Genomic DNA, 25,954 nt, shown 5'->3' on the forward strand with positions numbered 1-25,954 from the left:
TTCCCTGTCAAAGCCCAGAAGCTTCCAGAGGGTGGGCTTGCGGCTCTGTGTGGTTGCACGGTTCGCATACGCTGCTGGGGACAATAAAAGCCTGAGCCGAGATAACAAAGGGTCCGTCTAGTGGCATTCAAAGCTGGAAATCCTGGGCTGTGTGTGGTACTTGGACACCTTAGCCCAGCGGAAGATTGCCCAGGGGACAAGCACGTCAATCTCCTGACTCAGTTCTTCAACCATCCTAACAGAAAAGCCCAACCAGAGAATCAAGGACAGTCTTTTCAGAGCCGGGCGGGTGGCCGAGGCCTGAGCAGGGGTGAGGACGTCGTCTGCGGGCAGTTGACCTCTGTGTCTCACCTGGCATCTTCTGGGGACTCGGCGATCAGGTGGAAGGTCCTATCGGCCATGATGATGTCAATCCCGTTCTCTTTGCTGGTGTTATCTATGATCTCTCTGCCAAGTAGCAAAAGCACCAAATACACATTAGGACCACAGACTCCTTAAGAGTAAGCAGGAAAAGCCATTTCACCAAACTGCTGATGGGAGTTGGAAACTGTAACCGAAAAATCAAACACCCACTTCAGCCTTGCTTTTTTTTTTTTTTTTTTTTTAAGAAATGATGAAGATCCCTGTGTTCTACAGGGGGCGGCGGGGCGGGGTGAGGAGATGGGGTCTTCTCTGCTTCTAGAGAGAGAGGAAGTCTCACCCGGGACCAGGGGTAGGTGTTTCCTTGAGGTCGGTAGACTACTCTAAGGAGAAGTCTCTCTCCTCACTCTGGCCCACCCAATGCCTGCCCCTGCTGAGGCCTTAGAAGGCTTGGGGCAGCCGCCCCCAGTCTGGCCCACACCTTCCCTCGGCTCCTCTCACTGCCCTACAATGGGAGGACCCCCACAAGGCGACTAGTGTGGCTTGGGCTCTTCCCCAGGTCCTCATGGCTTCCCACTTGAGGGCCTTGGCTGACACCTCTGACATACTCCACCTCGTATGGGCACATTATTTCCACTGGGGGCTCTGGGCTGAAGAGCAGCGTTTGGGTGTTTCTGGATTTCAACACCACCTTGCTCTCATCCCAACATGGAGGTTTAAAATCGGTGGACCAGGTTAACAAGATCAGGGTAAAACACAAGCAGATGTTGGCACAGAAACAGAGATGGCCAAATAGTTGATGACAAAGGAGCGTGGGGATAAAGCCAGCTTGCTTTGCCAAGTGAAGGAGTATAACTCTTCACAGTACAATATTCATTTCACATCTACACACCTAAACAGTCTAATTAGAAAAAATAAATATCTTAGAGCTAGAATCACTGAGACAAGATAAAATATTTTTAAAGATCAAGACGGTGAGAATTCCTACAGCAGTCTGTGACCCCCTTTCTGAGCAGGAAGAGGTGAGAGATGGGCAGGAATCAGCCAAGTCTCGGGTCACAGAGTCTCCTGAGCAGGACTCTAGGGAAACTGTCCAGACCATGTCATCCTGGACCGGCCACTCTGCCTCTCAGGAACTCGGCAACCTTGTGTGTAAAGTGAGAGATGAGATTGTGATCTAGCTGGAAGGCTGTGGTTCTGGACCACTGTGGCCCACATGGTCCTGGGAAACGTTCAGAAACACAGGCGGTGGGGTGGGTGGGGGGGCTCTCTTCAGGGTGGGGCCCTGGGACCTGCACTTGTAAAAAGCTTCCTTGGAGAGGGAGTGATGATATTGTCAGGGTCACGATGCAATATCTGGAAACTCCGTAGAATAAATGCAGTGGCATCTTCAATGACAGCGAGTGTGTGAAGAAAATGGGGGGGGGGAATGTTGTATAAATTACAAGAGATTTGAGAGATCGGTCGATGGATTAAAAATTATAAGCCTTATTTGGATTCTGATTGGAAGAAATAAACCAATCCAAACCAGCAAGAGCACCATCACCTCCATATACAAGACAACTGGGGAAATCTGAACAATGACTGGAGTCTGGATGATTGAGAAGTTACTGTTATTTTTTTAAATGTTGTCACCATAATGTGATTATATATTAAGAGTCTTAATCTCTAAGTGTATACTAAAACATTTAGAGATAAAATTCTGATGTCAGGAACTTGCTTTACAGAACACAGCCTGTAGGGGGAGCAGTGCGGGTGGGGTTACATATGAAACACTATGGCCATGGGCTGGGGGGGGAGGGGGCGGGTGGTCACAGCTGAAGGCTGCCTAACAGCACAGGGATTTCATTATATTCTTCTGCCTGCTTCTGCATAGGACTGAAATTTTCTGTAACAAAACATTTCAAAATATAAAGTGGATACTTTTAATTAATGCCAATAAAAAAATCTTAATGTGGTGAAACCCTAACAACTCCTTGCCCTCCCTCTGCAGAACAGGACAGAAATGGCCGAGTAAGAGCTAATGTCTTCTTAACTCTGTAATTTTCACAAAGCACCCGGAGAATAGGGCTTTTTATTAAGCAGCACAGAGCAAGGTGCATGAGGATTATACATCAGTTTCCACCAGGGAAATTCCCTCTCTGTCCCCTCCTCTGAGCTTCCTGGCATTTGTCGGGGAGCCTCCTATAGGCTGAATCAGGAGGAACATCAGGGATGCAGGGCTGAGAGGCAGAAGCACACAGCTGTGTCATGCTATGGAAATTTCTTGTAGGATTTAGATTCACAGCCCCACACGCTCACGCCTGTGCTGGAGCATGGGCTCCTAACACACCCCAAGGGCAGCCTGGAGAAGTCCAATACTCCACTGTCCACACTTCATTATTTGCCCTTAAAATTAAATGCGTAGAACACTCTCCTTGTTTAACTTCCCACACTTTTTAATAAATAATGTTCTAAAGTTGCTGATGCTGGTTAGAAACAAAACACCATTTTCAGGTCTCGTGACTTTAGGAGTTAATCTTCTGTCTCAAAGCTTATTTTACCCATTTTCTAAATATGGTGATTGCTTGGTTTTGAGTGGAGTAATGGCTAATGGTTATCCCAAAGCACTTAATGTATAGTATCAAGTTACCCAGCTGCCGTGAAGTCCAACAATTTCCTGAAAACCTTAATTTTTAACCCAAATAATAGGTCCTCAATAGTCCAGTGCTTTGGTTCTATAAAAGGGTGGCAGCAAAAGGGGGTGTGTTGGATTCAAAGCCCAGTTCTGTTCCTCTCACTGCTGGATACAACGATGGCTGAAATATCCCACAAAAGTAAAAGATAAAGGATTCATTAAAAAAAAAAATCTCTAAGAATGAAGGGTATTCAAAAAGTTAAAAAAAAAAAAAAATGAAGGTAGTCAAAAGTTACAATCTTCCAGTTACAAAATAAGTCCTGGGGCCATCATGTACAGCATAAGAGAATTAGTTAAGAATACAGTATCGCCCATTTGGATAAAGTGCTAAGTGAGTAGATCTTAAAAGTTCTCATCACCAAAAAAAAAAAATTGTTAACTATGTGTGGAGATGGATGTTAACTAGACTCCCTGTGGTGATCACTTTGCAATATATACAAAGGTGGAATCACTCCGTTGTACATCTGAAACTCACATGCTGTATGTCAACGACACCTCAAAAACTAAAGCAAAAAACCAAACACCTCCAGATGGGCAGTCTGGTTCCAACTTAGCAATCTGTTGTGGTGTGTTGATCAGTAAAAGCTTCTTAACCCACTGTTCAATATTCGAGGATCCCTGCACACAACCAATCACATCCCCACCAGGACCAGCGGGCATCTTACTGAGAGCCAAGGGTCTGAACGTGACCATGAGAAGTGAACGGTTCACAAAGTCATTTCCCCAGGCCCCTAACAATTCGATTGGCTCAAGTGAATGACTGGGACGCACTTGACGCCTACAACCTACTGCTTCGAAGACCGCGGGCCAGGTGGCTTTGGAGGCATCGACATGAACGACCGAGCAGCCCCAGAGCACCACCCCACCGGGCCACCTCCGGGGTCCGTCAACATACTTGGCCGTCCGGACCTCCAAGGTGCCTTTGAGCTTCTCCTCGCTGTCATTTTCAAAGTACATCAGCTTGGACTGGCGGAGGACAAACCAGCGCTTCTTCCAGTTCCTCCTGGACAGCGTGGAGGAGCCCCCACCTTTTTTGTGGAGCCAGCCTTGCTTGAGGGCCTCCTGCTTGGAGCGGAACCACAGGAAGGTTTCATCCTTGAGGACGCACCAGCGGCGTTTCCAGGAGTTCATTAAGCCACCTGTTCCCCCAAGATAGGGTAGGGAGGGGTTTGAGAGAAGTCAATCACACTGCATGACGACATCAGTGGAGCGTCTCAAGGTTCAGCCTATCCTCCACTTTGCCCAACCGCCGTGCCCCCAGACACCCCCCGACAAAGCATGGTGCCTGCCGGCTTGTGTTCAGGGGGCGGTGGGCGACGCTACGCTAGCTTGGTTGGATTACACAGCAATGCTGTCCCTTCCTTATTCCCAAAGCAGCTCCTACTCAGCTGAGAAATCTTGGTGAGGTGCTGGCAGAAACACAAATCATGAGCTGACACTCTAACCCTGGGATGAGTCGAGATGGGGCGCAAGCCATCTCCGAACAAATGGATCATGCTTATCTCTAAATGCCCCAGAGAGGAGAAATTAGTTTAAAATGGTGTCAAAGTTTACACACATTCCTTCTTCCTTATTTGGTCAATGGGGGGGGGGCGGGTGGAGAGGGAGAGGGGTACAAGACTTAAAACTTCCATAGGAAAATAAAATAGGGCTTTTTTGGATAAACACGTTTTTTTCAAAGAAAAGTATCATCATCTGAAAATGTAAAAAGTGTAGATATAGGACATGTAGATATAGTGTTTACATATATTTTTATATGTAAAAAGTGTAGATTTAGGACATGAAACGAGAATTAGCCATAATTTATTTAGTAGAAAACGTTTTCAGTAAGAGAAGTAAAACAAGGATATACATATATCTTTTACAAGATAAAAATATTCCTAAGGGGGCACCTAGCTGGCTCAGTCGGAAGAGCATGTGACACTTGATCTTGGGGTTGTCTGAGCCCCACATTGGGTGTACAGATTACTTAAAAATGAAACCTTTAAAAGAAACTTCTAATATTTTTCCAGCAGAATAATTTTATCTTAGTATTCTAGATTTCCCAAGGACGGTCAAAGATGACATCTTAACCACCATCAATCAAAAAATCTCTTATGGAATCCACTGAAGGATACTGCATCTACTTCAGTAATTTATTATAAAGAGACGAGTTACATTTTTTTGATCAGCCAGTCTTAAAAATAAGGCACAGGTGAACACGGATCCTGAAAGAATAAAGAAAACGCTTTCTTTTCCAGATTGGAGGTAGCTTGAACACGGACCTTCTCAGATTAATTTCTTCAATGATTGCTTCAGTGAGCACAGAACTAAACCTCACAGTGAAACAGATGAGGTAACAGCAACACTACTCGGGGTCTGGCGTGCAAGGCACTTGCTTTCGTTGGACACACCGATGCCTTTTCTTTCTTTGGGGGGGAGAGAGAGAGTGTGGGCACGAGCAGGGGGAGAGGGAGAAGCAGACTCCCCACTGAGCAGGGAACCGACATGGGGCTCGATCCCAGGACCCTGAGATCCTGACCTGAGCCAAAGGCAGGAGCTTTACCGACTGAGCCCCCCAGGCACTGCCCCCCCTCCCCCCATGCCCCTTCTTAAACCTAAAGCACTGTCTGCTCGCTTGGCTGAGAAGTCCGGGACCACGCCACGCTCCAGGGCGGTTTCCTAACAAACTACAAACTCGCCAAGGGATACCAGAATCAAACTTCTTCTTTCTGATTTGTGGCTTTAATCTGGGTTTCTCAAAGCAAGCCCAGAGGAAACTGTAGTACAAAGTTATTCTATGATCTTATTGTCTTCAGGTGATAAAGGTTAATGACGTTGTAGGAGGACAGATGGGGACTACGGCTTCTAGTGGTGAGCACTGAGCAAGGTGTGCTAGTGCTAATTCATTATGTCGTACACTTGAAACTAAGATAATACTGTATGTTAGTTAATACTTTGATTAAAAAATGTTTTTAAACGATAAAGGTTATTCACAGTTGTTTTGAAGACACAGATTATACCCGTTATCACCATAGCCATCACCTCGAGTTTATTCGCTCTATTGCTCTTATGCTAAGAATGGGACTCACTCCCAGCAGTCCCTCTCCAATTCTGGGTGCTCTCTCAATACTTCATCATTTAGAGAATTCGATCAATGCTATTAATTTCCTAACTGCAAACCCTTTATGGAGACTATTAGGCTGGTGCAAACGCATTTATGCTCAAAATATAATCTGGTGATTAGATTTTCTTTATCATTGGTTTCTCTCAAATGTTTGGTCACAACTTTATAAATACTTTATTAAAGATTAAATGATGATGTGTCAAAGATTAGAAGGTGATGCATTTATATGACAACTTGTTTTATTAAGAGGAGTTTGCCAAAAATTCACTTGTTTACCTTCTTGGGCTCTTCATGCTTTAATCTTAAGATTTTAATGCTTTGAGATCTTTATTTTTTCTAATCTTATTTGTTTTAATCAATTATGTAATAAATCCAAATGCCATAGAAGAGTGACTTATAGGGAATTCTAAAGCTAACTTAGGGAACTAGAATTAACTAGGGGTGGGGGAAATATATACTACTAATAAAAAGCTTATATTTATCCTCAGAAATGAATGACAAAAATCTTAAAATGCTCTGATTTCATACATCTTAGATTAACTTCTGATTTGTGACTAAATTTTTTTCTTTTATTGAGTATTCTAGTGAACACTTGATTACTCAGTTCAAAATTTTCAATCTTTTTCATTCTAGCACACCTATAAAATTTCCACCAACCAATGACTTCAGGCAATAGGAAGATCCCCTGTAAGCTAAACCTAGCGAGGTTTCCATGAGCACTTTGGGGCTCTGGAGTTGAGAACAGCAGACCTTTGAAAAGCCAGTGACTGATACTCGTAGCTAGATTGATGTTGAAGATGGCGGGGTGGGGGGTGGGGGGGTGCAGAAGCAGCAAAAAAAAAAAAAAAGAAAATCAAATGAAAATAAAAATGTAAGTGAAGAACAGGAAAACTATTAGGGCGGAGAAGTATTATGAAAAAAGATAAATATGCCAGTAGGAAGGAGAAGCAAAGGCAAAGAACAGAAGAAACAGGGAAAGGGAACACAGACTGAAAATTTTTTCATGGAGGGAAACAGAAGGTAGGAAAGATGGCAGTGGAAAAGAAAGTGAGGAAGAGTCAGGAAGACCTGCTGACAGAGAAACGGGGAAGGGAAAGGAAAGGAGGGGTGGCAGAGTGAAGGGCATCATCAGCGGGATGATGGTTTTGGTTACCCCTGCCCATCCCCCAGATCTGGACCTGGTTCCTCACGTAGCCTGGAGCCGTGAGAGAAACCAGACAGACCCTTCTTTCAGGGATCCATGTGAAACTCCTACCAAAACCTGGTGAGGACTGTGGCTTCTCATGATCCCTGTCACAGATTTAGAAGTCAGAGTTGAGGGGTGCCTGGGACGCTCAGTCGGTTACAGTGTCCAACTCTTGATTTCAGCTCAGGTCATGATCCCAGGGTTGTGAGATCGAGCCCCGCATCAGGCTCTGTGCTGGGTGTGGAGCCTGCTTGAGATTCTCTCTCTCTGCCTCTCCCTCTGCTCCTCCCACCCACACCCAAATAAAAAAACTTAAAAAATAAAATATAAAATATAAGTCAGAGTTGAGAACACAGAAGAGGCATGACCACAAGGGCCTAATTAAGTTCCTTTCCAGAAGGAGTATGCTTTGAAGTCCTTAAGTATTAAGGGCCAATATAAGACATTCAAAATTTAACAGCGGTCAAAATATAACCCAAATCCTTGTCATGAAGTGTGGGGTAGACGGCAGGTGTCATAAGCAGTCAAGGCAAGGTGCACCCCTGTCTCAGATCTTTACTTTTCTCCCACGTATAGGAAACCCTTTTAGGTTCTCTAACACTCCCGTGGGAGGGGAAGGTGCAGTGTATCATTATAACGGGCTACGCCAATGCGGCAGAAGCAAGAGAGAGAAAGGAAAGGAAAAGTGTGTGTTGGCCGGGGCGTGGGAGATGTAGGAAGAAAGGAAAAGAGCACAGAAATGAGATGGGGTGGCAAGAGAGAGGAGACAGGGCCCGAAGGCGGTGACGGTGGCTGCATCCTCTGGCCTAATGCTGTGAGAATCCAAGCAGCGTTCTTTGTGGTATGATCATCTCACCCCCGGCACCCCTCGTTCACCTCAGACGACCTAACGCCAGGTGGGGGCCGTGGAGAGTGATCTTCCTGGTCCCCCTCAATCAGCCTCCGTGAAAACACAATCTCAGCGGTCCGTGGCTCTACCGCACCCCCTCCCCAGGCGCCCTGGGGACACGGGTCCTACCTTTCATGTATAGAAAGCTGTGGAAGTAAGGCAGGGTGACACAGCTATACACCGAGTCCCTCCGGTAAGAAAGTTCATCGTCCGTGTCAAACCTAGAATCAAAGTCCTCCTCGCTGTCTTCAAACTGGACAAGAAGGAGAGAGCCAACGGTGAGCCAAACAGAAAAAGCAACAGAAATGCCCAGCATCTGTCAACATTGAAAAAAAAAAAACAAAACCTGGCAGAAGCAACAGGAGGATTCATACCATTTACAACACAGGGTGGCCATCAAAAGAATTACAAAATACCGACCTGTAAGGTCAAATGATCTATCGAATTGATACGATGCGAGACCTACTTCATCCAAAGGCTGTTCTAAAAACACTGCTGTTCCAGGGTATAATTTTAATCAAACCATACAAGAGTTAATTCCCTTTAAATTACAATGATAAGAATACCTTCAAGCCTTAGAAAATCAAGGGGCTATTTAAGGCAGAGCCAATGGGAAAAAATAAAAGTCAACTATAAATAAACCCATATGCTAGAAAGAGCAGCTGTAAGCCATTAAGGAGCGCAGAACCAGGTAGAACATGCCGGGGAGTGGACCGTGAAGCCACCCGAAGGCTAGACCTTTCGCCCGTGTGCCCTTGGCCATTCTAGTTCTAATTTAGGGCGGGCTTTATTTCCCCACCTGCTGGAGGCTATGACAGACACAGCTTGCGTTTCCATTTGCAATGCCAGTTTTCTTAGGCGATTCTGGGCTCTGTGTTCAACCTACAGCAAGCACATCAAAGCTCCATCTACTAATGCGATTGCTTTTGGCCAGAGAAAGGGGTGGATCATCCTCAAGACCATCCTCAAGAGGATCATCCTCAAGAGCCCGACTCTGAAACCTGGGCTCCCCCGGGGCACAGGTCACAGACAAGGTCCAGCCCCGCACCCCACCGCCCAGGCCCCCGCGGCCCATACTCACCGAGGACTGCGCCCCTTCCGAGCTGAAGCGGTACGCCCCGGAGCTGTTGTAGGTCCCCACGGAGCAGCGGTAGTCCGGGGACCACTGGCTGCCGTACGAGTTGGAGAAGGTCACGCTGCTGCCCGAGGTGATGGCGCCGTCCTCATAGTCGTCCTGGTCGTAGTCGTAGTCGCCGTCCGGGGAGGGGAGGAGGCCGCCGCCGCCGCCGCCCCCCTGGGGCATGCAGTAGGCGGGCTCCCCGCTGGACGAGCCGTGCTCCGACGGGGCCAGGAGCACCGTGCTGTCCGCGCTGGGGCTCGTGGGCACCACCGTGTCGTTCATGTAGGGGTCCTCCTCCGACGACTCGTCGCTCGTGCGGATGCCGCTAGTTCGCTGGTCCGAGTGGCCGTGCTCGCTGGGGTTGGGCGAATCCTTGAAGGCGTCGTCGTCGGCCTCGAAGCCCTCGTCCACCTCCTCCTCCGGGTAGGGCTGGCTGAAGTTGAAGCTGGGCTTCTCGGCGCCCGCGCCCTCCGCCGGCCCCCCGAGCTCGGCCGAGAACTCGCTGCCCACCGACAGGGAGCGCTCGATGTTGCGGACGCACTCGTCGATCTCGTCGAAGTTGAGCGACTCCAGGAACTCCTGCGCCGCTCGGCACGCTTCGTCCTCCAGCCGCCTGAGCTCCTCGTCCCGCAGCTGCTGCAGCTTCTGCAGCGACGCCTCGGTCAGGGACAGCTCCTGCCGCTCCTTCATGCGCTGCAGGTCCTCGATCTCCTTCTCCAGACGCAGGATCTCCTCCACCTGCTTGTTTTCCTTCTGCTTCTCCAGGTCACAGTGCACTCCCGCTTCCCTCGGACTCTTCTGCAAGGCTTCCCGCTCCTGCTGCTTCCGGGCGGCTTCCTCCTGGGCAGAAGAGGAAGGAGGGGGTCAGCAAGGGTCGCTCCAACCAGTACAGGCATCGCTCCTTCTCTGCAATAAAGAACCGTGAGGAGCTGTGCTTTCTTTCTATGGGCTGAACTGTGTGCCCCCTCCACCAAATGGATGATGTCGAAGCCCTAATCCCCCCTACCACAAAATGTGTATTTGGAGACAGGGCTCTGAAAGAAGTGATTGAGAATAAGGCCATGAGGGGGGCTGTAACCCCATCTGACCGGTGTCCTTACAGATGGAAGAGATCGGGGGACACACAGAGACACCAGGGACGCATGCACGCAAATGCAAGCCCACGGGAGGACCCAGTGAGGAGGTGGCCGCGTGCAAGGTAAGGAGAGAGGCCTCGGCAGAAAGCAAACCTGCCGACACCTTCATCCGGGGGGGTCTAGCCTCCAGAACTGTGAAATAACAATTTGTTTAACCCACGCGGGCCGTGGTACTTCGTGATGGCAGTGCTCGCCCACTAATGCAGAGCTTACAGGGGTTTATAGAAATGATGCTTAAAACCTCAGGCATTCACAAAGTTTTCCTCAGTTGTAGCGGGTTGCGCATCATCAGCATCTCCTTTAAAACTCTTCTTCTTGTATCTTTATACTTCATTTTCGTTTTGAATCCTTACATCAAAGTGTTTGAGGTGGGAAGGAAAGGGGCAGATGAGATGGCACACGGTCAACAGCATTCTTTACCTGTTGGGCGCGGAGCTCAGCTTCTCTTCGTGCCCTCTCTCTTTCTCTAAAAATGTAAAGGAAAAAGATGGTGAAAATAACCAAAAGCAATGAAAAAAAAAATCCCAGAAGCACGTTTCTGAGAGAGCGCTACCTTTTTAAAAGATAACTTTGCTAAAGACAATTTAAAAAGGATGAAGGATGGACCCTCTTCCTCTGGTCAGTTGGCTCATTCTGTGCATGAATAAAAATGCACAGAACTCGGTCTTCAAGGCTGCCAAGGATTTTATATCCAAGCCACCAGGAGGTAATGTTTCAAATAGAAGGTTCTGCAGCATCCACTGAGAATTCTTGCTGCAAGAATGGATATTGACCTTAAAACTTTCAAAAGGTGCCCTTCTGCTTCATCCGAGCAAGAAAGCTAGTGTATACCTCTCCTCTTCCTCCCGTCTCCTCTTCTCTTCCTCCTCCCGTTTCTCCGCCAGCAGGCGTCTGTAAATTCGCCGAGCAATCTGACCTCGGAGTCGCTTCTGGAAAACTATGGCTGCTTTCTTCAGGTGCAAAAATCTCCTCCTCAGAAGGAATGCTCTGTAATTCTTCTGTATGATCACTACGCAATACAGGACCTTTCTGTATTGCTTTCTGAAAATGGAAAACAAAACAGCACAACAGAATAACTGTTGAGGTAATGAGGCTCCGAGCGAGCTCTTCAAATGAGTTTACATTAATGCTACAAGACAAAAGAAGAGGGCCAAGTTCTGAACGTCTCATTACAGGGACGGGAGCGAACAGGAGGAGGCCCCTTTGGACAAAACAAAACGGAAGGAAAACAAAAGAATAACAACAAACAAAACTAAAGCAAGAACCTTATCATTATCTTGGCTAAATAAGCCCATAACCCCTAATGCTGACTTTGAAGAGTCCTGGGAGAGGTTGGCTTGTAAACAGCTCCAAAAAAGATTTGATGTAGTCTCCCGTTCTCATGAGGGGGAAAGAAAAAGGCCACAGCAGGATGGTCTCCAGAAAATGGAACGGCGTGGGGTTTCACAGAGCAGGCAGGTCCGCAGAGATGGACAGAACTCTAGCGCACAAGGCAACAAGCTGCCTCACTGGGCAAACACGGGGGGGGGGGCGGTCTCTGTGGACCCGATGGGCCAACAGCCAGGTCAACAGCCAGGCTGCCCGGCTTCAATACGCGACACAGAGGAACTGGGTAAACAACTTAAATATCTCGGCACTGTCCCCTCCTGTCATTGCTCTAATGGAGACAGCAGGAGGCCCCTTGCCTATGTTCACCCAAGTCAAGCCAACTGGGCATCTGGCATCGCTAGTTAGGAGTGCTACGCTGAGACTTCCCATAGCCTGGTCCTGACCTCCATCCAGGTCTGTTGTAAGTAAAAGCAAACAAGGGCTACCCCGCCTGGTGACACATACAGGGGGAGGCCTCCTCTTGCCACTTTATACTTTACGGCTTCTCCCCTCTGTGTGCTTCTTACCGTGCCAAGTAGCCCAAGACGTGGGCCCGGATCACCATGGCCGCCCTCGTAACTTCCTCTTCCCGTTGCTTCTCCAGTTTCTGCTCCAGGGATTCTCGAAGGAAGACCTGGCCGAGGGAAAGGGACGCATCAGAAGCAAAGAACATGGCTGGTAAAAGGAGGTTCTCTCCGAGTCAGAGATATCTTTTGGAAGTCAGGCTTTCCTCTCTCTTCGTAAATTTGCTCCAAACACACAGCCATGTGTTCTAGAACAGTGCTTCTCCAACTCCCTGTGGCGAAGGGCTGCTTTGTTTTTTTAACTTTCCATCTGTCATGTACTAAGACATTCGAAAAATAGAGCAAAAATATATTACTAGGAAGAAAAAGCAAAGATACAGAAAATAAAAGTCCCCCCCCCTTTTTTTTGGTTATTAGATCCAACAGGCAAAGAGGACTATGAAGTTGCCATCAAAGTTTACACTCACTTAAGTGGGACAAATAGTTCACGGACCAGCACCAGTCCCACATGAAGTGTAAGTCACAAGAAACACAGAGAGACGCTCTATGTTACAAAAGGAAAGAAGGAAAGGGAGGGAGGGGGAAAAAAAAAACCAAGAACTTTGCAAAATGTTACTTTACTAGCACATGGAAACCCTCTCTGCATGACTGTTAAGTGATTATGATCACAGTATCTTGGCCTCAAAAACTTTTAATGCACATTTAAAAGTTGACATTAAGACTGTAATTCTAAGGGCGCCTGGGTGGCTCAGTTGGTTAAGCAGCTGCTTTTGGCTCAGGTCATGATCCCAGGGTCCTAGGATCGAGTCCCACAGTGGTCTCCCTGCTCAGCACGGAGTCTGCTTCTCCCTCTCCCCCCTGCCCCCCCGCTCATGCTCTAAAAAAAAAAACCCTAAAAAAAAAAAAAAAAAAAGAATGTAATTCCGAAAACGGAGTTTGAAATTAGAATTGAACCATTTCCGCTCCATCTCTGTTTGACCCTCACAAGAATACCAGAATTGGGACAAAACAGATCATAGCTATTTGCTGGCCTATTTCTGGGAACAGGCACCTCAACCCTATGCTTATTAAATACGGGAAGTATATCTACTAATTGGCACTCTGTATCAGAATTCCCAGTATTTAAAAAGATGTGAAAACATTAAGACCCTCCCTTAATCAAGGTAGCTTTAAATTTTATAATTTCAGATTTACTGCCTGCATAAGAAATTCTGAACTATTTCCTAGAAGAATTAGTGCCAAATATTTTTATGCTTTTCTATTAACGGTCAGCCTGGAAGCATTTTGGTGGTGGTGGGCGGGAGGCTAAATGACACTCTCTTTCACTCATGATGTTTTGATTTATGCTCCTGTGAGTCATTCTGGCCTATAATGATGCATTATGTTTTCTTAATAGCACATTTTCCCAGACACTCTGCTCTGCCTCTTCCAAGACATTTGGGCAAAAAAAAAAAAAGCGAATAAGGAATCCTACCACCATGTGACTCACAGAAGCTTTACCTACTCCTGCTCCGGGTTCCCGAGCACTTGCAAAACTCTACCACAAATAATTCTCCTAGAAAAGTTTTTCATACAACTCTCTTCCTATAATTGCAATTATATGCTCTATTGATGCATGAAGAGACTGCATCTTTGGCCAAAAAAAAAAAAAAAGTAAAGGACAGAAGCTACAATTATAAAGCTTCTTTATTTGATAAAAGTTTTCAGAAATATGAATCTCTGAAGCAGTTTTCATCAAGACTAGACTTTCAAGAAGTATTTAAACTTCTTTGAGACTTCTTTCCAGCATTAAAGATCTTATTCTAATGCTGTTGCTCTGGGGAGTATTTAAAAGTAAGAAAGTCAAATCTTGGGGAAGCACGATGGTGGCAGGGCTATAATGAAACAAAATGCCAGTTCTAATGAGCAACATATTTATTCCATGATCAAATAGAGAGCTTTATGAAGGGAAGAGTGTCTTTCACCTTCCTGGAAGTCTACAGAATGTCTTGGTTTGAATCAGAATCAGAGAAATACCTGCTTTAGTGTTAAGTTTCATGCCCATCCCAAAGAGCTCTCTGCTCCACCTAGTACATTTACTTCCCCATCTTTCTCTAGATGCTCTTCCACTAACCCGAAGGGCAAACAAATAGAGCAGAACACTTTTAGAGGCCCAACTCAGCTTAGGAACATCCACCCTGAATTTATGCAAGGACACACAGAAAGCCACGTCCGTTCTCCCAGCCCAGCAGCGGCCATATCCCCGTCCTCCTGGGACGTGGCCAAGATGGAGCCAGCATGACCCAGCTTCTGTGGATGGAAGTGCTGCCCTCAGCAGGTGCCACCAAGTGGCTCAGGAAAGGGCAGTGCCCACTCAAGGGACTGCCCTGCTGAACTCGACTCAACATACAATATGAACAATTTCATCTGGCTTTTTTTCATCCTTATCCTAATAGTTCAAGAGCCCAAGGATTATTCTAGTAAAATGTCTTTATAAAAAAATACCTCTTGCAGACTTTATTGCCATAGAACAGAGGGGAAAAGGTCTGGCAACAGAATCCAGGTGGTCAGAAAAATGAAATGTGTCAGAGTCACAAGACAGCGGGAAGAGTCAAAACCAGGTCACCCTCAACTCAACCTCACAGCGGGGACACACAGGGGAATGTTCTGGACGGGCTGTTCACCGGAGGTTCAGGCAGGACTCCTACCTGAGTCCCCAGCAGATATGAATTCTTGCCTTCCAAGTACTAAATGTGTTTTTATGTGAGCCAACTAATTTAGACCTGGTACCGTGTTTAATTTGCAAACTACAACACTGTCCACGTTTCCCTCCGTCACGTGTGATGGGAATTTCTTTACCAGAAGATCCAGATGTTCATTAGATTTCAAGGCTTTAAATACAAAGACTTCTGGTAGCAACACTGACCAAAACACACACTAATGTATAATTAAGTCAAACAGTGGTCAAGGTCAAAGCTATTTAGTGGACACAATTCAAACGCTCTGATGTTTACATTTTCTTCCCAGTGTTTCTGTGAACCGTCAAGTTTCCATCCTACTACTACCTCCAACTGGTCACCAATTAAAGTTTAACTCCTCTTTAAAGATGTCCTCATCCTGAATGCTTTCCTGAGCATTTCAATCCACAGTGAGGTCTCTCCTGGAGAAGCAGTGTCCTTATTCCTAGAGGAGATGACACTGTGTGATTGATCGGTGGCACGTGGATGTCTTCTCTCCCAGGAACATAGTAACCTGAAGGGCAACGTCTTATATCTCTGTGTCCCCTGTGCTATGCCTGGTTCCAGCCTTGCTTGGGCCTCATTTCCATAATGTAACTGTAAGTGTACGTGAAGTTGGATTGGTTCTTGAGAGCTCAGAGAAGAGACCTGTATTGTCTGAGACATCACGATCTTTGCTGTTATTCCACTGTATAAGGCAGCGGGATAGGAGGAGGGTAGCCGTTGATAGAGAATGCAGTATCTTTTTGATTAAAAAGTCAGAGTAGGCGATATTGTATTGTCAAGAGCTCCATTTGAGCCATCTTTAGAAAGTTTCCCCTGGGGGACTACATGAGTGATACCCTCGTTCCATCCCTTATAGTTTTCTAGCGCTTACCAGACATTGACTGAGCTCCTACTCTGTGCACTGTGTAGAAGAATGAACAATTAACTCTATGTTCTCTCCTGGGTGATTGTAGAGAAGTCACCAGGTAACACCAAGACGGCACGAGACCATGTTGAGTGTCACAATGGGACTGATGTAGATGGCAGAGGACGGGGCTTGACTCAGTTTGGGGGTATATTTTTCGTGCAGGGTGCAATGGAGAATGTCAAAAAGGATTCCTGTCCAAGTCCATGTCTAAGCTAAGACTGGAAGGATGAGTTAGATAAATAGGGGATGGAGGTGGGGGCCAGAGGGAGGAGAATTCCAGGCAGCAAGACCTATAAACCTGTGAGGACACATCCTGAGATGACCCCCCAGTGAGTTACACCCTGGTTTAATCCTGCAAGTGTGGGTGGAAATGGACTTCCTTCTAGCAAACGGAATATGGAAAAGTGATGGGATGTCACTTCTGTGAATACATGAATTATAAGGACTCCGGCTGAGCTCTCCTGCCGGCCTTGAAGAAGTGAGCTGCCATGCTGTGGGATGGATCACATGGTAAGAAACTGCTGGGGCCTCCAGGAGCTCAGAGCGGTCCTGGGTGGCAGCCAGCAAGAAAACAGGGACGTCAGTCCTACAACTGTGAAGAACCAGATGCTGGCATCACACAAGCTTGGAAGAGGACCCCGAGCTCCAGAAGGGAATGCAGCCCCAGCTGACATTCTGACTGCAGTCTGGGCGACCCCGACAGAGGTCCTAGTTAAGTCATGCCTGGAGCCCTGACCTATAATACGGTGAGGGAATTAAAACATGTGCTGTTAAAGCAACTACGTTAGTGGTAGCTTGTTACACAGCAACAGATAACTAATCAATACCTCTGCATGCCATCACTACCCTGTTGGATGTTTGTATCTTAAATCCCTGCCAGGGTGAAAGTGCTCAAGAGGAGAAGAGCATGGGCCGCCTGGGTGGTTCAGTCGGTTGAACATCTGACTCTTGATTTCAGCTCAGGTTGTGATCTCAGGGTCATGCGATCAAGATCGAGCCCCAAGCTCAGTGCGGAATCTGCTTGAGATGCTCTCTCCCTCTCTCTTTCTGCCCCTCCCCCCAACTCTCTTTCTTACTCTCTAAAATAAATAAATAAATCTTAAAAAAACCTTAAGAGTGAAGAGTACATCCATTATACACTTTCCCTTGCTGAATGTCCCCACATGATACGTCCATACTTGTCACTGATGTGATAATGGACGGAATGTTTGTATCCTCTCCATTTCCCAGTGTGATGGGATTTGGACGCGGGACCTCTAGGACGTAATTCGGTTTGGATGATGTCAGGAGGGCGGGGGGGGGGGGGGGGGGCATGATGGGATTAGTGCCCTCTAAGAAGAGGGAGAGAAGCCCGAGCTTGCTCTCCACCGCGTGAGGACCCTGCTCTCAGACTTCCAGCCTCCAGAACTGTGAGAAATAAATGTCTGTTCTTCAAGGCACCCAGTCGGTGGTATTTTGTTATAGTAGCCCAAATGGACTAAGACAGTGAGAGGGAGTCTTAAGCAGACTCCACAATCAGAGCTGGGCCCAACACGGGGCTCGATCATGACCCTGAGATCATGACCTGAGCCGAAATCCAGAGTTGGACGCTCAACTGACTGAGCCACCCAGGCGCCCCCTTTTCCCTTTTTTTAAAGAAATAAATTCTTTGGTTAAAAACAATGCAATATGAATGGAAACTTTAAAATATTTTTTGGATGCTGCATTGCTACTCAGAGGGCCAGGAGGATGAGGCATGAGGACCACCTCTTATGTTCGAGTACATCCAAACACTCAACGGTCAAGCCCCCCCAGCTGCCTGCATTTCTGTGCCAAGTCACATTTCTGTCTTTTCCGGGTGATGAGGCCCGGGAGCGGAGGGAAGAAACAAGAGTGAACAGCAAGTGAATATTTCAGCAGCTCCCTGCTACAAGCAGAAGAGGTCACACCACCAATTTTATGGCTAATTTTTGCTGTTGAGGCTAAACTGTCTGCCCCTCAGCTCCTATCTGGAATAAAACGGATACAGACCTCATCTCAGCCACACCAGCATGTTCCAAAAATGACCTTCACTTGCTTTTCTAGACTGGATTTTGGTCAACCTACGAGATCTCGGACTACTGGCCGGTCTCTGGCACAACAGGTCCTGTGGGGCAGGGATAGCATTCAGCGTCCGGATCACGAACAGTTAGAAGGGTCTGGGCTCTCACTTCTCTGAAGCCAGAGGCTGCCCAGCACTTCGTGGCACTGAACTGCTCATCTGCCCAAATGTGCTGACTGCCTGCAGGAATGCGCACGCACACTCTGGGTCTGAGGTTTCAGAAAACAGAGCTCCTGACAAGTCAAGTACTTCAGATAAAATATTAACTGTCTGGAGGACAAAAGACTACGGTGGGGATGGCACCATATTGTCCCCCAAGTTCAAAAATAATTTGTTAGCAATTGCACAGGATACCTGCCCTAACATCTCCCAGGAGTTCGATGGGATGAATGTTCTTTCTTCTTTTTTTTTTCTTTTAAAGATTTTATTTATTGATTTGAGAGAAAGGGAGAACGAGCGGGTGAGGAGGGGCAGAGGGAGAGGGAGAAGCGGGGAGCCCGATGCGGAGCTCGATCCCAGGACGCTGGGATCATGACCTGAGCCGAAGGGAGACGCTTCACCGGCTGAGCCACCCAGGCGCCCCACGGGATGAAGGTTCTTTCTCCGTAACTTTACCTTGGTCTTGCCCAGCTGCCACTGACTGTTGGAGGAGTCGTAGAGCTGCAGCAGGGCCGTGCACTTCCCCCGGATGTCCTCGGGCACAGCCGCGTTCCGCATCAGCACTTTATACCTGCCGCATAAAGACGTCACCCGCGTCACCTTTTGCTACGACCCTCTTTTTCCCAGTGCCTCCGAAAAGAAAGAGGATCTATTCAGCCTGGCCTTGCCTTTTGTAGAAATCCTGAAAGGGTCTCCGGACTGCATACCCCGCCTTCCGGATCCTCACCGTCTCCAGCATCCCCGAGTATCGCAGCTGGTTTAGCACAACCGCCTGGTCAAACTGGTCTGGCATCTAGAACATGTGAAACGGTGAGAGGATAAAGTGAACGAGGCAATCCCCCCATTCTCTCTGTCTCACACACACACGTGCACGCACACGCACACACGTAACCCAGACAAAAATACAGAAGAGAAAGCAAACCCCACCCCCAGGGACCCATCACTTGGCTTCAACAACCATCACCCTGTGAATCCAGCACCATCCAGGAGCCCTTACTCCCTGCCCTTAAATTTTTCCGAAGTCCCAGACTTCACATCATCTCATTCGTAAATACAATCAATACCATTTCTCAATATAACCACACCACCATTATCATGTCTTAAAAGATACCAATAATTTGCTGGTATTAATCTCCATGTTCAAATTTCTGACGGTTTTAATGATCATAAACATAACTACCATTTTAAATACTGTTTTTCAAAGAACCTAGAAAGTGTCATCTGGATGTCAATAAACTTTTTGAACTTCCATTTCAAGGAACTGAAAGGCATGTTTCTAGCCAAAGAATAGAGTGACCCAGTGAGGGATGGAGGGAGGGGTGGGTGGCTGGGGTGGGGAGTGGGGAGACAGAAAGCGTACCAGTGGAAAAAATATAGAATTTTAGTTTTCTCAATATCTAGTCAAATCCTCCATGTATCGAGAGCTCTACAAGATGATCCCTAAGTAAATGAATCCCAGAAAATCCAAACCAAAGACAGACAAAAAAAAAAAAAATCAACCCAAAACTTCATGTCCTGAAATGTATTCTCTTATCCACTCCATTACCAAACAAACTAGCATTGCTGACAGGACAATGGTCTTTCAGGGGAAAGCCCAAAAGTAGGCCATTTCCCACTCTCGGCTTTTTGGGCAATGATTTGTTTTTCAATCCAAACAGCCAGTCCCTTGAACTAATTTGTATTTTATCCTACACAACTGTAAATAAAATGACTGAAAAAGAGTGTGAGAGGATGGAAGTACACTGTTAAAAAGTGCAAAAAAAAAAAAAAAAAAGAAAAAGAGTGGCTTAAATTTGCAGTCCTTATAAACGTGGTCATTAACACAAATTTAGGCTTAAAGCCATGTTGTCCCACAGGCTTCCCAAACTAGCGAAGAATACACTTGAAGAATGCTCTGTAAATCTCCCCTACAGCTTTTGATGGAATACCCTGCTATCATCTACAGCAGGCCGACTTCTCTTACATTTAATTTAATTCCTTCTACAAACAATGTGGTCAACTTGTCTTTACTCAGCAGTATTCTGCCCGAGTACAGCCAAAAAATTAGGGCAAACTTCCAAAAAATTGTGGCTCCCTGGTTTTTAGTCTTGATTATTTATCCCTGGAAAAGGAAGAAAAACATAAAAATGTGAAAAGTCACCCCCAGTTCCTTATCTTTGTGTTCTAAAAACATGGAGAGAGGCAACAGTCCTAGAGGTATTTGGTTAACATGCTGCCGTTATATTATCTGGGAATATAATCTGAGCAGTAGCCATCCACAAAGACTAGCACAGAGCTAACGTAAAACAAACACAGAATAAAGCATCAGGCTTACTCAACTTTGTTAAATTCGTAATCAGACACCTACTAATTTAGTATTCAATCACTGGATGCTCAAAGACTTCTCTCAATCTCTCCCCTTCCCGGACCCACACTGTTTTTCTGTGCGTCTTTTCTTCCAATCCCTTATTTAACAATGTCCCCACGATTCCTTCCTTTGGCACCAGTTCCTAGAACGTCCTAAAAAAATATTACGAAAGGGACACCCCTATCCAAAAAAGTTCAGCCACACTCACCATCTTCAGCCTCTCCGAGGAACATTCCACCTTCAGCTTGGCTCTCAGGCCAAAATTCATATGGAAAATGCCTGCCTCACTGACCTTTCGGGCACAGCTAAAGACACTGAACAATAATGAACACCATTCCTGTGCTTTAAAAAGTGCGCGGTCGCCATGACGACCCCTTCCACTCTCGGGCTAATTAGTGTGGTGTGGCTGTAGGATTTCATACAGCCCAGGGAGGGAGGCAGGGAGGCAGGGGGCCACCAGGAGCGGCCGCTCTTTCCAGGCTCGCGGTGCAATTGTGTAGTAATTTAACCAGGAAGGGGGATCTCTAGGCAGATTGTTGCCACGGGCAACCCACACAGCAATCAGGAGACTGGGGGGGGGGGGCACGGTAAGCCTGTATTTCCATCCGTGCTTCTCTTTTTAGTTTCAACTTCCTTCTCTGGTGAATTTAATGTTCAACGATGACCCAGCTGGGGGCGGGACACGTCACAACTTAGAGGCATTTTCCTTCCCAAACTTCACCAGCACACACTGGTCTTCACTGGGAACTAGTTTTCCAGAGCTGGAGTTTGCTCTGACAGAGACCGCCTAACGTTTTGATGGCAACAAATAACATGGACTTTGGAAGTAATGGCTATAAACCAGGGCTTTAAACACCTACTATATGCAAGGGTTCATGGTTCATGCTCAAGGAAGACTTAAAAAAAAAAAAAAGTGGGGCTAGATTTTTTTTTTCTTCCTTTAATCAACAACCCCCACCAGGGCGCTGCATTTGTTACAACTCATGAATCATCACAGCCTAGAGTCCACAGTTTACAGGGCTCCCAGGTCTTGCGCATTCGAAGGGTTTTGATGGATAATGACATACATCGACCATTAGAGGATCATAGAGAGTAGTTTCGCTGCCCTAAAATTCCTCTGGGCTCCGCCTACTCATTTCTACCTCCCCCAACCCCTGGCAAGCACTAATCTTTTCATGGTTTCCTTAATTGTTTTTTTAACATTTAATTTATTTTTTTAAAGATTTTTTCATTTATTTATTTGAGAGAGCGAGCGAGCATGAGCAGGGGGAAGGGTAGAGAGAGCAGACTCCCCACTGAGACATTTAATTTTTTGAAAGCAGTTTAAGGTTCACAGCAACATTAAGAGGAAGGTCCAGACACTTCCCTTAGGCCCTTGCCCCGCCATGCGTAGGCTCACAGGGGCTGCATTCCGTCTCCCAGGACCCTTCAACTTAGAAGGGTGCCAGGTATACCAACCAATCCTCATTCCTTACGTAGCAGAAAGCCGAATATAAAACCATATCAAACATTAAAATTAAGCTCCTTAGGAATGCAGAAGAAAGCAAAGTATGAGGAGGTACGGGGGACACATAATTTGAACCCAGGTCTGACCCAGAGTCTGGGCTCTAACAACTTCTCTTCATTGCTGCAGGGGAAGGGGCGTATCACAGAGAATGCAGCACAAACAACAGCTAAGAGGCAGAACAAGAACCTGGTGTCCAGTTGTTAGTCTGGGGCAGAAAGTGGGGTGCAGGGGACCTGGGCGGCTGTGCGTCCTGCATCCCAACTTTGATGGCAATTGTTTTCAAGATAAGGACCAACAGAGGCTTAGAGTAAGAGATGAATGCGGTCAGACCCGAAGTGTACAAGGATCCCTTTGTCGGCAGCGTCAAAACTGGAAACAAGACCAGAAGAACGGCCAGGGATATTTTGATATCAGGCACATCACGAAATATTATGCAGCCATTAAAAACGAGACCAAGTGAAAGATGTACCAGTAGACTCTCAGGCCTTTGGCAAGCTGAGAAAAGATGCAGGAAAGTATGTGTAACAATCTCATTTTTGTACAACAATGACCTTACCAAAAAACCCCGAAGGAACAAAAAGACCCCCCAAAAGAACAACAACAAATCAACCCTGCCCTATTTACTGCATGTGCGTGAATCTGCGGGCCTACCGCGTGTTATCACGCTTCACAGATGCTGTGTTTTTCACAGATTGAGGGTCTGTAGCAAAGCTCTGTCAGGTCTGTTGGCACCATTTGCCCAACGGCATTTGCTCACTTTGTCTCTGTGTCACGTTTTGGTAATTCTTGCAAAACTTCAAACTTTTCCATTGTGATCAGTGATTATGCCCTGCTGTAAGCTCAGATGGTGCTGAGCATCTTTAAATGAAGATACGCACACCTTTTTTAAGACATAATGCTACTGCACACTTAATAGACTCCAGAATAATATAATGTTATATGTGCTGGGAAACCAAAACATTCATCTGGCTCGCTTTTTGTGATACTCACTTTATTGCAGTGGTCTGCAACCAAACCCACAATATCTCTGAGGTATTTCTGTCTAAATCTAGATACGTATGTGCAGAAAAGCACAGGAAGGCTCAGGTTTAGTCCTTATTGGGATTGGAGGCGCTGTTACGGACGCTGGGAAGAAAAGTTGCTAGGAAAAAAGGGAATGAAAAAATTAGGCTGCACTGAACGAAGGAGATAATCACGTATATACAATATGACTATTTTCCTACATGGCTATATGTCTTTGAAGATGTTTAATAAATAACATTTTTTTACAAGGTAAAAAAACCCAGATATCGAGTGGATTCTAGAGGTCCTGCATGGAATAGAGTGAAAAAGGGAAAGAGAAGCAAGGAGACCAAGTGTGAAGCTACTGGAAGAATACTTTAAAGTAGAAACAACCTAAATGTCCACCAACAGATGAATGCATGGGGTGCCCGGATGGCTCAGTTGGTAGAGCATGTGACTCTTGATCTCGGGGTCATGAATTTGAGCCCCACATTGGGTGCAGATTACTTTTAAAAAAAATGAAAACTAAACAAAAACCCCAAATGAATGTATAAACAAAATATAGTTTATCTATTCACACAATGGAGTATTATTTGGTCCTAAAAAGGAATGAAGCACTAATACACACTATATGAACCCTTAGAACATTTTACTAAGTGAAAGAAGCCCGTCACAAAAAATCACGTGCATATTATAGGATTCCATCCATATGAAATGTCCAGAAAGGGAACTCTGCAGACACAGAGTCGTGGCCGCCTAGGGCTGGTGGAAGCAGTGGGGGTAGGTAGGTGTGTGTGTGTGTGTGGGAGGGGGCAGGCCAACGGTAGGGGGTTTCTTTGTGAGCTGATGAAAAAGTTCTAAAACTGACAGTGGTGATGGGTGCACTTTATCTGTGAACATACAAAAACCCGCCAAATTGTACAGTTCAAATGGGTCAATTGTATGGTATGTGAATTCTATCTAAATAAAGCCAGTTTTTTAAAGTATTTTAAATGCCACACAAGACATGGAGGCATTTAAAATGGACGCAGTGGGGCGCCTGGGTGGTGCAGTCAGTTAAGCGTCCCACTCTTGGTTTCGGGTCAGGTCTGATCTCAGGGTCGTGGGATCCAGACCTGGGTCAGGCTCCGCACTCAGCGCCGCGTCTGCTTGAGATTCTCTCTCCCTCTTGCCCCTCCTGCACGTGCTCGCTCTAAAATAAATACGTACATCTTAAAAAATAAATAAAAAATTAAAAAATAAAATGGACAAGCAGCAATGAATGTGAGGGAAAGTCTTCATCCTGGAGACAGGATTGAATGTATTTGTTTCAGGTAATTCAATTCTAAAATAATAATAATAATAATAATAATGAGGAAAACTATTTTCCCCTACCATCTTAAAAAGATTTCAGAATGCCTAGACAAAACAAATGACTGAGAACATGCTAAGACCTCCCCCCCAAAATCCAGTTACGAGCAAGCCCTACCTTCTGCAGCTTCAAATCTAAATAAAGGGCAAGAGAGGTGCTGATAAACAGGGACCCAGGACAGGGGAGACGCTTCACAATCAGAGACAGAAATAAATGCATTTATGTATTAATGAAGCTGATTACCCCGAACATTACCTAGCCTTTCATAATTTCATAAATATTGCATAAAGATAATAAGAAGGGTGTCAGCGAACTTGGAAATAGCCACCTGTCTACAGTACGAGGACATTCAATCTGTGCTTACTTAAGAAAATAGAGCGAGTTCATTATCGATGGACCCTCAAAGTTCTCGTGCTTCTCAGCATTTGAGAGAGATTTCAGAAACCAGGCAAGGAGGCCTGGGAACTCAGGAAGAGTGGGAATCTGGCTTGCCACGCAGAGGTCCACAGGGTTTGGTGCGGGGCTAGCCAGGACTTCAGGGAGAAGGTACTTCTCTACTCTGACTGGGGGGGTGAGAAGGGCAGATGATTCCATCTTGTAGAAGAGGAAACTGGAAGTTCCTTCCATAGACTGAGAGCAACCTTCCAGGTTACAGCACGAAATGCCCGTTTCTGTTTGGACCCAACAAACAACTGGGTCCAAATTGGAGATTGGCTCCAATCTGCTTAGAATGCAACACGGCAACAAGCCGTAGGCCTGACAATCCAAGTCCTCGGAGCACAGAAAAACCAAACGAGATCTGAATATTTTACCGACAAGTGCCTTCCTTACTGCCCTTAGTAGCTTAACAGAAAAAAATTTTTAACTTTCTGTCTCACAAGACTTAATCTCCCACCTCTTTGGTAGACTGTTTCTCAAAGTGAGTAGTATAACATTCTAAAATTAAAGGGTCCTATTTCTTCCTCATATTTTTAAATGGATCCTGACCTACTTTTTCCATATGAAGTACATTCACCTTTATTTACATACATATTAGGTCTGCAACTGAGGGACTTATTTCATAGTCCATATTATGTTGGATTAGTCCCTGGCATCCTAAGAAATATAAAACAAGCTAATTATTTAATAAAAAGAACCCTTACAAGATTCTTTATTTTGGTAAGCAAATATTCCGGAGTCGGGGAGAAGCACTGCAACCAACCTTACAGAGAGGATTGAGTATCTTAGGTGTATTTGTATTTGCATTACCATTACCGGATATACCTTTACTCTCTTCACCTTTAAACATAAACCTCACCTCTGATAACCCTTCTTCAACTACAGAAAATCAAAGATTCCAGAAAGGCTTATCCAAAGTCAATTATGTTACACTAATAAACTATCATTCCCAGCCCTGTAATGACTGAGAAAGTCTTACAATGGGACGCCTATCCTCACCTTACTAATTAACCAAAAAAATTAATTAAAAAAAAAAAAAGATGCAAGGCCTCTCAATCTTTATTTGCTGTGTTT

At 45.9% G+C, this 25,954-nt stretch overlaps 1 protein-coding gene across 1 annotated transcript in view; it reads right to left on the reverse strand.

The window, feature by feature from the left end:
- MYO10 (myosin X) overlaps nucleotides 1–25,954 on the reverse strand; it is a 210,349-nt gene that overhangs the window by 20,031 nt on the left and 164,364 nt on the right. Inside the window, exons 20-28 of the mRNA XM_032415456.1 lie at nucleotides 18,904–19,028; nucleotides 18,692–18,806; nucleotides 12,370–12,476; nucleotides 11,306–11,515; nucleotides 10,895–10,940; nucleotides 9,300–10,178; nucleotides 8,348–8,471; nucleotides 3,933–4,176; nucleotides 352–447 (exon numbers count right to left, since the gene is read on the reverse strand). Of these exons, the coding sequence (XP_032271347.1) occupies nucleotides 352–447; nucleotides 3,933–4,176; nucleotides 8,348–8,471; nucleotides 9,300–10,178; nucleotides 10,895–10,940; nucleotides 11,306–11,515; nucleotides 12,370–12,476; nucleotides 18,692–18,806; nucleotides 18,904–19,028 (1,946 nt within the window). The remainder of the gene's footprint in view (nucleotides 1–351; nucleotides 448–3,932; nucleotides 4,177–8,347; nucleotides 8,472–9,299; nucleotides 10,179–10,894; nucleotides 10,941–11,305; nucleotides 11,516–12,369; nucleotides 12,477–18,691; nucleotides 18,807–18,903; nucleotides 19,029–25,954) is intronic.

This window comes from Phoca vitulina, unplaced genomic scaffold (genome assembly GCF_004348235.1).
Source record: "Phoca vitulina isolate PV1807 unplaced genomic scaffold, GSC_HSeal_1.0 scaffold17, whole genome shotgun sequence".
Taxonomy (NCBI): domain Eukaryota; kingdom Metazoa; phylum Chordata; class Mammalia; order Carnivora; family Phocidae; genus Phoca; species Phoca vitulina.